The sequence below is a fragment of the Lonchura striata genome, chromosome 13 (genome assembly GCF_046129695.1).
Source record: "Lonchura striata isolate bLonStr1 chromosome 13, bLonStr1.mat, whole genome shotgun sequence".
Lineage (NCBI taxonomy): Eukaryota > Metazoa > Chordata > Aves > Passeriformes > Estrildidae > Lonchura > Lonchura striata.
Window position 1 is genome coordinate 11,302,157 of NC_134615.1, and position 13,235 is coordinate 11,315,391.

At 38.8% G+C, this 13,235-nt stretch overlaps 1 protein-coding gene across 1 annotated transcript in view; it reads left to right on the forward strand.

Moving 5' to 3' along the window:
• Nucleotides 1-13,235, forward strand: part of ADCY7 (adenylate cyclase 7) — a 59,804-nt gene that overhangs the window by 14,270 nt on the left and 32,299 nt on the right. Inside the window, exons 2-3 of the mRNA XM_021536135.2 lie at nucleotides 3,343-3,496; nucleotides 12,327-12,863. Coding sequence (XP_021391810.2) covers nucleotides 12,693-12,863 — 171 coding nt within the window. The 5' untranslated portion in view covers nucleotides 3,343-3,496; nucleotides 12,327-12,692. The remainder of the gene's footprint in view (nucleotides 1-3,342; nucleotides 3,497-12,326; nucleotides 12,864-13,235) is intronic.

Here is a 13,235-nt window from a genome sequence, read left to right on the forward strand (position 1 = left end):
AAAATTATCTGTATCTTATAAGCTTGGACCTAATGTATTCCTAAAACATCTTGTGCATATTCATTTATTTTGTTTGCATCTTTTGTGGGTGGCTGTTGGTATTAGGTCAATTCCTTTAGGCGAGAAGAAAGAGGATACCACACACTTGGAGTCTGTCAGCAGAAAATCCATAGGAGGGAGGAAAGAAATGAATTGGAGTTCTTTCATTTAAACACATTAGTTGTCCTCACACAGGGGCTAAGGGCTTCAGAAGGTTTTGAAAATTTTTATATTCACAAGATGGAATATGGGATTACAAGAGAGAAAAATAGTTCTGGAATTTATTGTGTTTTAACTACAGGATGTGGTTATTGAAATAATGTTCTTGTGCTTTTGGTAATAGCTGACTCTCAGGCCTGCTCTTAAATTGTGCTGAACAACTTCAGTGAGAGTTAGAAGTAATTTTGAACACCTGACACTAATTAAGTGGGTGATTTGTGCTTCTACAGGAGCTCCATGATCTACCAGGGAAGAACTGACCAGTGAACTCTCAGCTTTGGTTGCTCTTCCCAGATCTGCTCCTGAGCTGCTTCATAGCACGGGGTTTGGTTGAGCACTTTCCTTGTGTGTAACTACTGGTTTCTCCTTGGAGTTCTGTGTAAAATGCAAGCTCTTTGAATCATGGTTATCTTTAATGAACTACCAGCAGGTTGGATCTTCAGACTATGGCTTATATCCATTAGTAGTTTGTATTCTGTTGGGGCATAGCAGATTTTCATGGAAATTTGTTTTTTCCTTCGTCAACATCTGAAGATAAACTCGGGATGGATCAGTTATGTAGTTCAATTACATTTTCATTGAAAGATACTGCTTTTTCTTAGTTTTGAATGGTTACTTCCTAGATTGTAATTTCTCAGTTTTTGGTACTTTAAAAAAATACTCATTATCCCATTTGATCTGATGGTGAATAGTTGATGTGGCATTATTATTTTGGTACATTTTCTGTCTCCTTTGATTGATTTAAGTCTCCCTAACACTAATCAGGGACTGTGCTTGTTACATACACAACTGTTGTGTACTTCTCTGTGCTCTAATACTCCAAACTTCAAACAAAGGAAACATGTGGAAAATATTAGGGGTGTTACCAAGTAACTAAGTTACCTATTTTTAATATGGCACGGTTTTGGTGTTTTTTTCACTTTTGACCAGTTTTAGCTTGATAAAGTTCAGATAGTTAAAAACAAAAAAAAACTCAAATGACCAAAATATGGTGAAGCAAATCTGTGCTGCAGGTGCAGCATTGATCCAGCAGCTCAATGCCACACAAATAACAATTTGGTAGGTGTGAAAAGCAAGTGCTGCTGTAGCAGCAAGGTGCAGGGCTCATAATGTAACTGGTTAAATGTTCTTCAGTCAAAATGAAAGCACCCCACAAGCTGTTGCTAGGGAAATAGGTGCCTGTGGTGAGTGTTGAATGCAGAGAGGCTTGTCTGTCTTGCAGATCAAAAATTGGCTCCAAGTACTTTGTGTATCACTTTACAGGCGGAAACTTGCTGCTTATCAGCAGGCTGGTCTCTGTGTCTCTGAGGAACTTCAGTTACAAATACAGAGAGAACCTTTTACTTTTTTAATTCTCTTCCCTTTACATTTTGATGTGAAGTATTTCTCTGGTGCATTATCTTTGTTTATAATGTCTGTGTAGGACAGGAATATCCCCAGGACCTGATCCTGAGGATGCTTCTATGGAGCAGCACCTTCATCCCTCTGTAACTAAAAGGAATCTTGCATGTAACTGTTTATCAGGGGCTCTGGATAAAATGATGATTTTAGGCATAGCTTTTAAAAATAACAAAAAAAAAGTTAGTGAAACTTTGTCAGCTTTGTATAGTTATTACATTAATTCTCTAAATTGCATTGTAATTCTCTAAGGTGTGCTATAAATTATGAATTACAACAAAGCACCTTCATAAACATGGGGTGATTTTTAAAACTGTCACAGTTCATTTTTCTAAAAGGCACTGTGATATTTCTGGGATGCTCTAACTATTCAGCATCTCCCCATGTGCTACTCCCCAGATGACACTGGTCCATTTCAGAAGAACAGGAGGCATCTCTCGTGATTATCAGACACTCACCCTTAATACTGGATACATGACACAGTGAAAGTAAAGCAGCAGTTTAGTTAGGCATTCCAAATTGTACATGTAACAGGTTTAACGAAGTCTTATTTTTATCTGCTTTTATGCATGCACAGACACAGCAGATTCATATCTGACTTTTCAGATGAACTCTCTGAGATATCTTGTGGCTTTTATTCTCATCTCTCTCCAAGGCTCCCAAAAGCCTTTGTCAGGGTTTTGACCTTTTACATAAGAATATTTTCCATCTTTCACCCAATTTTTATTAATGCAGATGCATGTAGGTCTTGGCTAGGTACAATTTACTCCTGGGCAAAATCTAATGGAAGTGGCCACAGCTGTCCCAAGACTTAGATATGAGCTGGACATTTAACCCACTGTGACAGAGTGGAGTGACTATTTTGAATGGTGGTTCAAGTAGTTTGTATATTTTAGCAAAAAATTAACAGCAAATGGCAGTAGATTTACTTCAATTCTTGTTGTGATAAAATACTTTGCATCCCTTCTGATTTTGTTCCAGATTATTTGGCAGTTTCATTTACCTTCTGCTTCCCAGAGTGGGTCCCTTGGTACTCCAAAACAAGCAAACTTAGAGTCAGAATGTCTTAATTTCCACACTAGCAGTAGACAAGTCTTTATCCAGAGTTACAAGTTCCTGGGAAGGAATATTTTGTTGGTGTGCTTTTGGTTTTTTTTCCAGCTGTTTTCCTGCCATATTGTCATATTTGCTGATCTGCAATATTTTAAGTTGTTTTGAATAATATAGTTTTTAATTTAAGTTGCCTTTCATGGAGTTTTTTTTATTGCTGATATTTGGTCTTATGTGTAACAAAACTTATTGAAAAAGTAGGACTTTCATTATCGATGGTGCTGTGAAAGTTAGTAAAACATTCTTATCCTATTTTTAGCAGAGTTCCCTTTGCTGTCATGCAGGCCTTGCTTGAAAAGCATTGGCATCAGTTAGCATAAAGACAATGCCTCTCATCAGTCTTGAGCCTTCTCAGACTTTTCCAACTATGATTGTTTCAATCAGGTTATATTCATGCTGCAGCATGTCACAATATAGTTAAATACTTTTTCTTCTACTGATTGTCTGAGTAAAGGTTCATAGAATGTATGGCGGAGATTGAGAAGATTTTTCTTCCTTAAACTATGAGGGGAAGAAATAAAGCATTGTTAATGCCTATGGTGGTCCTTGGAGTAAAGATTCCCTGTCTTGTTGCAGGTTCCCATGTGTGGTACATCAAAAGATTTAGTGTCAAGGATTTAACCTGAGTGGGCTGCACTCACTCTCCTGTAGGAATTTCAAAATGATGGAACCAGACCATGGTGGAGCAGAGAAATATGGATTTTGCCAATGAATCCTGTGGCCTGTAATGGTAAGCAAACAACAAGCATGTGTTTCTTATCAGTGGTCCCAGTAAATAAAAGCCTGGAGTAATCTGCTGTGCACAGCGCAGCGCTGCAGTCCAGGTGAAAATGCTTTCTCAGTGCTGCTGTGGTGGGTGAACACCCAGCCCTGGGGCTGGCTGGGCACTGAGCAGTGCAACCTTCACTGGTGTTAGTGATGCCTCAGTTTGGAAAGCTCTTCTGTAAACCTCGTGTAGCTGTGAGACAGTAACTGCAAGCTGTTTTGAGGAGTGACTTTTGCCACATCCTGAAGATTTGCTTTGTCTGTGGTATTATTTCAGGTTTGGATTTAACTAGTTGTACTTTAATACTTATTAACTGGCTTTAGTATCAGCATATCCAAAGGATAAAGCTGCTTCAGGAGAACTTAAGTGCCTGCTTTGTTTTAGGTGTGCCAGGTGAGATATCCCCATTTCCCCATGTGAGTCAGTGCTTTGCACAGTGCAAGTTTCCAGTGGCCTGTTGGCATTAGGAATGGTTTGGCAGGGCTGGCTGTCAAACAAAGCTTTGGAAATGGTAAGATGGAAGATAAGATGAAACAAGGAGAGTGATAGTGATTAGATCTGTGTTCAGACATTTTAGTATCTTAGTAGACAATCAAAACTTAGTGTGGAAACAAAATTCCATGAGGCGTGTTAGTTGTCACTGGGAAGCTCTCACTGCTTCTGCATGATTCCCTCCTTGTGATCCAAAGCAGCTTACCTAGGCCCTTGTGAATTCTTGGCTCCTGTGGCCCTTTGTCTGGATCACTGACAAATATTTATACAACTCCTAACAATTTTTTACTGTGTTGCTATAAAGTGAGACTGAAAATAGAAGATTTCTGAGGTTTTCAGTCCTTTATCATAGTTTTATTTCAGAATGACTCCACAAAGGACCTTTCTGAAACCTGGTATTGCATTTTGGAAAACTAAAAAAGAATTTTGGGTGTCTGACAGCTTTGTGTCCCAAGGTAGGGTATGACTCTAGAAACAATGCTTCCATCAGAAATATCTGTCTCTTTGGTGGTGTTTTTAATATTTAACCTCCAAGGGAGGGAACTTCCTTATTGCAAGTGTTACTTTTAGTTTTTTTGGCTGTGAAGTACGGATGTGGTGGTGTAACAAAAGTTGCATGCTTAGTTTGGGGAACGTTAAAATTCCCCTGTAATGAATAGTATAGAGAAATAAGATTTTTAAAGGTATTTGATAGGATTTAGTCTTGAAGTACTAGTCATTAAATAAAGGGAGATTGGATTTAATGCCTCCTTACCTTCCCCCTTCTTCCTTAAATAGTATGAAAACTTTGCTTTAGTAAAGGGTATTTAATACATTAACAAAAATACTTGTGCTGCAGTACCACTGTGCAGTGCACTGCTCCAGGTACTGAGGCACAGTCACACTCTTTGTGTCCATCTCTTGGCCTTGGGCTGAGTTTTGCTTCTGAAGTGGCATTGCCTAGGGAAGAGGTGAGTAAGCAGAAATTCAGCTAGAAACAACCATGTTTGAAAAAAAATGCTTAAAAAAATACTTGGCTCTGTAAAAATTAGATACTGGGACCAAAAAAAATCAAGGAAACTGAAGTTGTTGTTGATATCAATGTTTGAATTTTAGATGCCAGTTTGTATTTCTATTCACTTCAGAGGGGTGGGAATATTGTAGGTAGGAGAGAGCCTCCTTCTCTGTTTCACTGGTTTTAGATGGACTCGACTGAAATGGGAAGTGATTTCTTATCTTAGGGCAGGTGTTATCTTTTTCCTGCCTTGTCCCTGCCATATTGTGATTGCACCTGCTCTGTGCAAATACATGATTTATCCTAGATTGGGGCAAGACTCATTTCTGTATTGAATTGTACATTCCCCTTAAATAACTTCGTGGGACGGGAAAAAAATGAGAGCCATGTGTGATGCCCATTACACTCTTGTTTGCAGTGATTTTTAAATTTTTTGTAATTTTTTACTTTTTGCACATCTGTTGTATCTAGTGATAGAAAAGTCCAGTTACACCCTGGTAGTCTGACTCTGCCACATCTGTGCTTCTTGACTGCTTTCTTGAAATAGATTATCTGAGGCATATTCAAAATATTGCAATACAGTTGAGAGAATTCATTCTAGGTGTAATTAATTATCTTGAGCTTAGAAAACTTTGCTATTTATTGTAATTCTGTGACTTAAATGAGATAATGCCTGGAAAAAAAAGACCGTTCAAATACGCCTTTCTTGAATTTTTGTTTTATTGCTGATTCCAGTAAAGGCTCAGTATTACCTAGTGTGATGCATTTATTTTTTAAAAAACATATCCTGTGAATGTCAGGAGTTTTACTTTCTGTGAAAATCAGGGAAATTCTTGTTGAAATTATTGGGGCTTAGACACACAGAGATTCTGTCCCTGTACTGGTCTTAGGTGAAAATATTTTTCTGCATGGTGTTGAAGTTTAATGTTCTGTGTTTCAGGGTTTTTTTCTGCAGTTTATATAGCTCAATATTACAGGTTTTAGTACTTTCAGTAATGGCACAAGCACTCTGTTTTTGATATAACTAAACTGAAATTACTCAGTGAAAAGCTATTCTGGCTTCTGAGGACACTGTGTTCAAAGACATGAATTTTAAACAGGTCTGAAAACTGAAAGCGTAAGGGAAATATTGACTCTTGCAGTGGTAAGTTCAATTTTAGATCAGCTAAAATCAAAAAGTCTATCTGTAAGATGTGACAGGGGGTCAGGAAGTCAAGAAATAATCACACACCTTGGTTTTGAAAGATGCAAAGCATAGCTCAATTCTCTTTTGGTGTGATGTATCTTTTTACACCCTGGAGTTTGCTCCTTATGAAAACCAGTATTATAAAAGGACTGCTTCCTCCCCGGCCCTGCTGAGCCAGACCCAACACTTAATTATAAGGCTTAATAGATTTGTTGGTTGAATCATTATGTGTTTTCACAATAAAAAGTACCTTAGAACTTAGAACAGTAGTAAACTCTCCTGTGTAGTTCAGTTGCAGCAGTCTGGTTATATGGGCTCTTTTTCCTTTTTTACAGACTTAGTTCGTGAACTTGTCTTAAATTACCAATTGGTTTTCTGAACCATATTCTGTCACCATTTTCTGTCCTACCTGGATCCGTAGCACAGAAATTTATTTTTGTGACTGTAATATTTTTCTTCAAAGCACATTCTGCAATAATAGTGGCGCTTAAAAATTAGCATCATGCACCCTCTCCCTGCCCCAGCTTTAGCAGTGGTATTTTTCATATTCTTTTCCTTAGGCTGTGGACCTGTGAGAAGTGATGAGTCAGTTAAGGAGCTCACTGCTGTGCTTGCTTTCCTACTTGTGGTTTGCTTTTCCTTTCCAAACCCCGGGCCAGCTGTGGAGCTCATCTGTACCTCTGCTACCTGCTGCACTCCCCACCCGGACAGGGAAGTGACCTGCCAAAACTGGCTTTCTGTGCTGTATTTGGTGAGTGGGCTCTGCAGAGAGCCCAGCAGGAACTTGGTGCAGGTGCCTGGTACAGGATGGGGGCTCTGTGTGGATGAGTCCTCCTCCTTTGGCTGGCCAGAGCTGGCTGCTTATGAAACCACAGCCTCTGTTATTTCACATCTTCCACTTGTAAAAGAGACTGAAAAACTGCTTCCAAATTAAACAGCCCATTACTTAGTCCTACTTTAAATAGCATTGGAGAACAAACATTATGAGAAGAAGCAATCTACTGAAATAAGAATGTGAATTAAAAAGTTCAGTTTCAATGCTTTCTTTGCAGCACATTTAGCATTATCATTGCTGTGGCTTTCAACGTTCAAGGGCAAACCCTAAGTGATGTAGTGTCACTGATTGCTCTAATATGTCATGGAGTATTTTTTTTAATTACAGACTACTTTTGTATTGATTTGGTATTTTAAGAGTGCTGGTTTGTTGAAGTGGGTATCCTCACTTTTTGTGAGAAAATAAAGGTGAATACAAGTAAGATTTTTTTTTCCTGTGTTGCAGAAGTCCTTCTACAATTAAATGTAACTAACGAAGGTGAAATTTCACATGAAAAACTTCAAAATATGTATTAAAAAAGGTATGCCTTTGTAAAGAAACTTACTGTTAGCAGACAGATCATTGAAAACACACCTGTTCTCCACTCAGTGCTTTTGTATGGGTAGAAGAAGCTAAGGTAGCTGCAGGCTAGCATTTGAAAGCAAAGTCTAAAAGGAAGAAGTGTTGTCTTTAACATGAATGGTATTTCCTGTGGTGTATGTTTGGATTGATAAAGTTCATTTCCTACCCTGAACTAGTGTGGAGTCCACTAGACTGGAGATTATTTTTGCTTGAAATTCATAGTTCATCCACTAATCTCCTTCAATTATTCTATTGCATGTTTATAGACTCCTGATTCCCTTTTAGTATTTGATAATGGGTAATTGCAGTCGGCAATCATTCTTGTCATGGAAATTGCTAAAGTAATTTCAGAAACACTGTTGTTATTTGTGTGAAACAAAAGATAGAATGGAAATCAAAACTGTGCTATCTGGTGCTGTAATAGTTAAAGATGAAAAAATGATTCTGCTTGCTCTTATACAGAAGTTATTGAGAGGAATAAGGCAATTTATATCCATTCATTTGGTTCTTTCTATTAAGGTTTGTTTTAAAATTTCAGACTGCTTTTTGGTAACCAGGCAGCTCTGGGTCATCAGGTCTTGAGTTCTTGGCAAATGAACAACTAAGAGAAAAATACTTTATAAATTATCTAGGTGGTTACTGTGGCTGTGTTTGCTTGTGAATATATCAGGAGGTTAGAAATTAAAGACAGAACTGCAACATATTTGGATTCTGTTTGGAAAGGCTTTAAGTTGGTCAGGAGCTGCTCTGAATAATTCTCCCAAGAGAGGAGGAATAGGATGTGGTCACTGGCTGTCTGTCCATCCTGGTGTGTGAGAGGGTGGGCAGGAGGGTGCAGAGAGTGAAAGAAGCCATCCCAAGAGCTCTTCTGTTGTTATCAGTCTGACTTCTGTATCAGATAGCAGATCATTCTTTCTGCTGCTCCACTCTGCAATGCTGAGGGGAGACTGTTCTTTGTGCCAGAGCTCCAGAGAGCTTCCTGGGATGTGACTTAGTGCTCAGCTCTCTCCATGTCTTGGATGCTCCGTTCTTACAGGCTCTGTTCAAGCCATATTCTGCAGCTGTTGAGTCTTCAGGAAATGTGTGTCTTCAGCCAGGTCTTCAGAAAATGTGGCATTTTCTGAATTGACACAAAGCCTGGTGGACAGTTTTAACTAGCCTGGGAGAAGAAAGAAATTCAATCCAAGCCTGGTAGGCTAATGAAATAATAATTGCTTTTGTATTTTTTGTGACAAAATTCTACTGATTTGTCAGAAGGAGACTGGAGAGTTTAGCAGTGCTTGGAAATTCCCATCTCTGGGGAGGAAACCATAGAGCAATACTCAGATTTGTGGGAGACAGAAATGATGTCTTTTTTGCTTGCAGGTGAAAGGTGGCTGTGCTTTTGTCAGGTCTTGCCCAGTACTTACCTAGAAGAGGTTCTGGTGCTGAATCTGAGCACATCCTTGTTCCCACTGAAACACAGTAGATTTGGAAGGTAATAGGTGTTTTGGTTCATGTTCTAGTCTGGTATTCTGTTGTCCAGTTTTTTTAATACCTCTCACATGTCCAATGTTTTTACATATTCAATGGGCAAAAATTCTTCATGTTAACTGGCTTGCAGATGGCTATGAAGCTCACACAGATCTGACTAAATCATATTTGTGTGTTTGGTGGCTGCTCCTGTAGGCTCTCAGCACAGTTTCCAACCCACACTACCAGGGCTGCTTCTTATATATCCTGACCTGGGTGATAATTCCTTCTCTTTTTCATCCAAACACAATGAAGGCTTCTAAAGAAATGAGGTTTTTTCTTGATAAGCTGCTGATCAGAGCAGCTGATGGCTTTATGGCAGCAGCCCAGATCCAGTCCCCATTTGGCTCTGTATGTTTGCCACTGGTGCTTCTGGGAATGTCCTCTGGTTTTTGTGGCTTGTTGCTGTTTCAGGGTTACACCTCTCTTGGCATGTCATAACAACAAATCTTCAAGAGGCAATGACCAAAAAGAGTAAAAGTGATGCTGTGGTGCACAGTGCCCACATGATCCTTAAGCATATACACAGGACCATGTTGAGTTGATCCTTGTTCCAGTGTGTGATACCACCCATGACAGAATCTTTTTCTCTCTCTCAACTCTGCCTTCTGCAGTTCCAGAAGGCTGTTGGAAAAAAATCAAAGGAGGAAAGACATAAAAAGAGGGGACTTTTAAAAGGGAGGTTGTAGTGGCAGTGGGACATGGGATGCAAACTGAAACTAATTTGGAGTTGAATTATTCACCTCAAAGCAGCATTTATGTGGTGCATTATGAATTCTTGGTAAATCAATAAAGTACTCTTGGGGAGTTTCTTTGCCTAGTAGAGTTCTGAGAAGAAAATTGTATGACCCAGGGGTCATTCATAATTACTTGCAGTGCATATCTGGGAAGATCAGCCAGGAAGAAACAAATCAATGAGATATCAATCTCTTTTTAATTAAAATGGGTTAGGCTATTGAAAAGACATGTCTCTTCAATCTGATGTTCTGTAAAACTCTTCAATAATATTCAGAGGTGGTTCTAAGATGACACCGCACCCATTTTTTATTTTTTGAGCAGTAGATTATTGAACCACAGCCACACAGTATAATCCTGTAGAATAGACATAATTCGTGGTACAGTTTTTTCATTGAGGTAGTCAGGAGAAGTTACAGAAAGCGAGCTGTGAAGTATTTTTCTTGGATTTTAGTATTAAGTAGCCCAAGACAGGATAATTTCTTCCACATAATTGTGAATGTGTTGCTGTTTAGTAATTAATAGTTATTTTTTGAAAATGGGTTCTGCTAATTGGAAAAATAAAGTTCCCTCTCAAAATACATCTATATCATTAAAGTTGCCATCAAAATAATAATTCTGCAAGTATATTAAAGAAGATCTTAATTGGTTTTGTTCTGAAATACACTTTCTAGAAGTAACTGGGACAGCAAGCCTGTCATCTCTCTCACACAGTCGTTCACATCAGGCAGAGTGCCCCCCAGCCCCATGGTAAAGGAATTTCTCAGGCTGTTCCATGAGCTGTCTGCCACTCTAGTGCACCAGAGGCCAAACCTTCCCACTGTCTGGAGTGTGTTGTCTTTGTCACTGAAAGACAAATTCAAATTGAAATACTTGCCCCTGTGCACATCTTCTGAGTTTCTTCTTCAGGAAAAAACTGGCTTGTATTCAAGTGAAGTAATCATGCAGTTACCTTTGACTTGAAAAATGCAGTAAAACATGATGCAAATGTTTCAACTTCTTCATCTCTCCTTTAAATGTCAGTGGTTTCTGAGATTCACACTTCTTTCCAAGAGTATTATTATGCACATGCAAATGGTATGAGTACCAAAAGAATTTTTTAAGTGAAAAATGGGAGGACTTTAATTATGACGAAAAGCTCAGTAATAGCCAGTACAGGTGAGACATTAGGTATACCATTAACTATAAATGGGAAAGATTCAATTTAATTTGCTTATTATACATATATATAATAATATGTTAATATATATGTCAGTTTATTCTGGATATTACTGAATAAGGGTGATGCAATATGGGTTTTTTTGTGATTAATCCAAGTTTGTGGGGCACCCTGGAAAGAAGCTCTAGTTTCACATTTTGCAAAAGTACACTTTTTTTTTTTTTTTTTTTTTTTGGTCCAGTCTCACTGTTGATATATCTGGTTTTGTCTGCTTGGTCATTAAAAATTGGATAGGATGTTAGTGTTTGGCTCTATTTACCAGAGGCAGAATTGCTCACTATGGTTTATGAAACTTTTTCCTGCTTTTAGTATGAAAGCAGTCTGAATGTGTGTGTGTGTGCAGTTAAGCATTTGGTTTTTGAAAGTTACTGGCTGGGATTTGGCTTTTCTGGGAAAGAAAAAAAAGTGTGTTTTAGTGGGTTCTTTCTCCCTGGAGCAGTGGCCTTGGGCACCATGGTGACGGCAGTCAAGTGGCAAAGAAGCTGTGGTCCTGTTATCAAGTTTTAATAAGACAAAATCCTGTTTTTCATGCTTTCCTCCATCAAATCCCCATGCTTCTTTTCTATGGCTCTTGGCATTGAATGAACTATATTAATTAACCTGTATGAAAAATACTGATCATTAGAAATAAACAATACAGTTTATTCCTAAATGTTCATTGTTAGCAGAACACATGTATTGCCTTGGAAATGTATTACTTAAAGTGGAATGAAATACAAGACTAGATGTTAAGTATCTTTAAAAAGAAGCTTAATGAATTTTGGCTTGGACAGCTGTATTTTCTCATTTTTCTATGCATTAATTAAAGTGAGAAATTAATAAAAGCGGATTTCTTAATTTTTAAGAAGCATGTTTTGAGAAAAAACGCCAAGTGTATTGTGATTAATGATTATACACACACAGAGATACACAAAGCTTCCAAGGAGTTGTGAGCATTCAGTTACACAACATACTGACAGGAACTGTGTCATTTGCTCAAAAGGAAAAAAAACACATGTAGTACACTTGTATACGAAAGTGTTTGAGTTGCCAGAGCCAGGTGAGTAGAGCAGCCCCTGGTGAGCACTGCCGGGCACTGCTGACCACACATGAGGCTCCTGGGCTCCCACCCACCAGCAGCACGCAGCTTCTGCTCACTGGTCACAGCCTGCACGTAGAAAGTTCAAGGAAAGTTTAAGGAATCAACTGTTTTTATTCCCTCCCTCCTGGAGAACACTGTGTATGATTAACTATGAATTTACTAATCCTGTCTCTCTGCAGGATTCATCCCAGGAAGTGAGAGTCAAGCTTATGGAAAGGAGTTTGAGACTGGCAAAGTAATAATTTAAAAAACCCTCATGCCAAAAACACCTGTCTGCACCAATGCAAGTTGATCTGGAGCTTCATGCTTAGTGCTGATGATGAATTGCCTGTGGTTTTGGGGAGGCTAATTCTTGCTTTCGATTGTATTGGAAATCTGAAGTTGATGCTCATGAGAAGCAAAATCAGAGAACGTGGGTTACTCGGTGTGCCTGAAGATCACAGAGGCAGCAGCCAAACGACAAAACTTCTCTTTGAAGCAGTGGCTTCAGCTGTGTCATTGTGTGCACTGGGAACGGAGAGAAATAGCAGCCAGCCTGGGAGAAGATGCCAGCTAAAGGGAAATACTTCTTCAACGAGAGCGATGACGGCAGGATATCGGACCCGCTCTACGAGAAGTACCGCTACACCAGCCAGCAGCATCCTCTCCTGCTGCTGCTGCTCTTCATTGCCATCCTCTTCTGGACTACTCTTATTATAATCTTCTTTGTTACTGCTGTGAGTAAACTTCTATTGTGTGTGTTCAGTGTTTGCAGAGAGGATAAGGAGTCACCCTGACAGCGCACTAAACGTTTTGGCTGTGTAATATTTTGAGCCACACCGTATCAAAGTTGCAGTGCTGAAAGATATCAAGTAACTGTGCATGTATTACTGTGTATGTTTTTGAAAGGATGGGAAAAGAGGAGAGATTGTCAGGCACCTGCACAATTGGTATAAGGATTGTTTTTCCTTTCTATACATTAAGAACAAATCCTAATCTGTATTGAATGCTAGCTATGATAGTAAGTACTAAAAGGGCCAAGGAAAGAACAAGAACAGAAGTTAAAATGTTCTGCATTTCTCATATGACTTGTTGGTTTTTCATCAGGT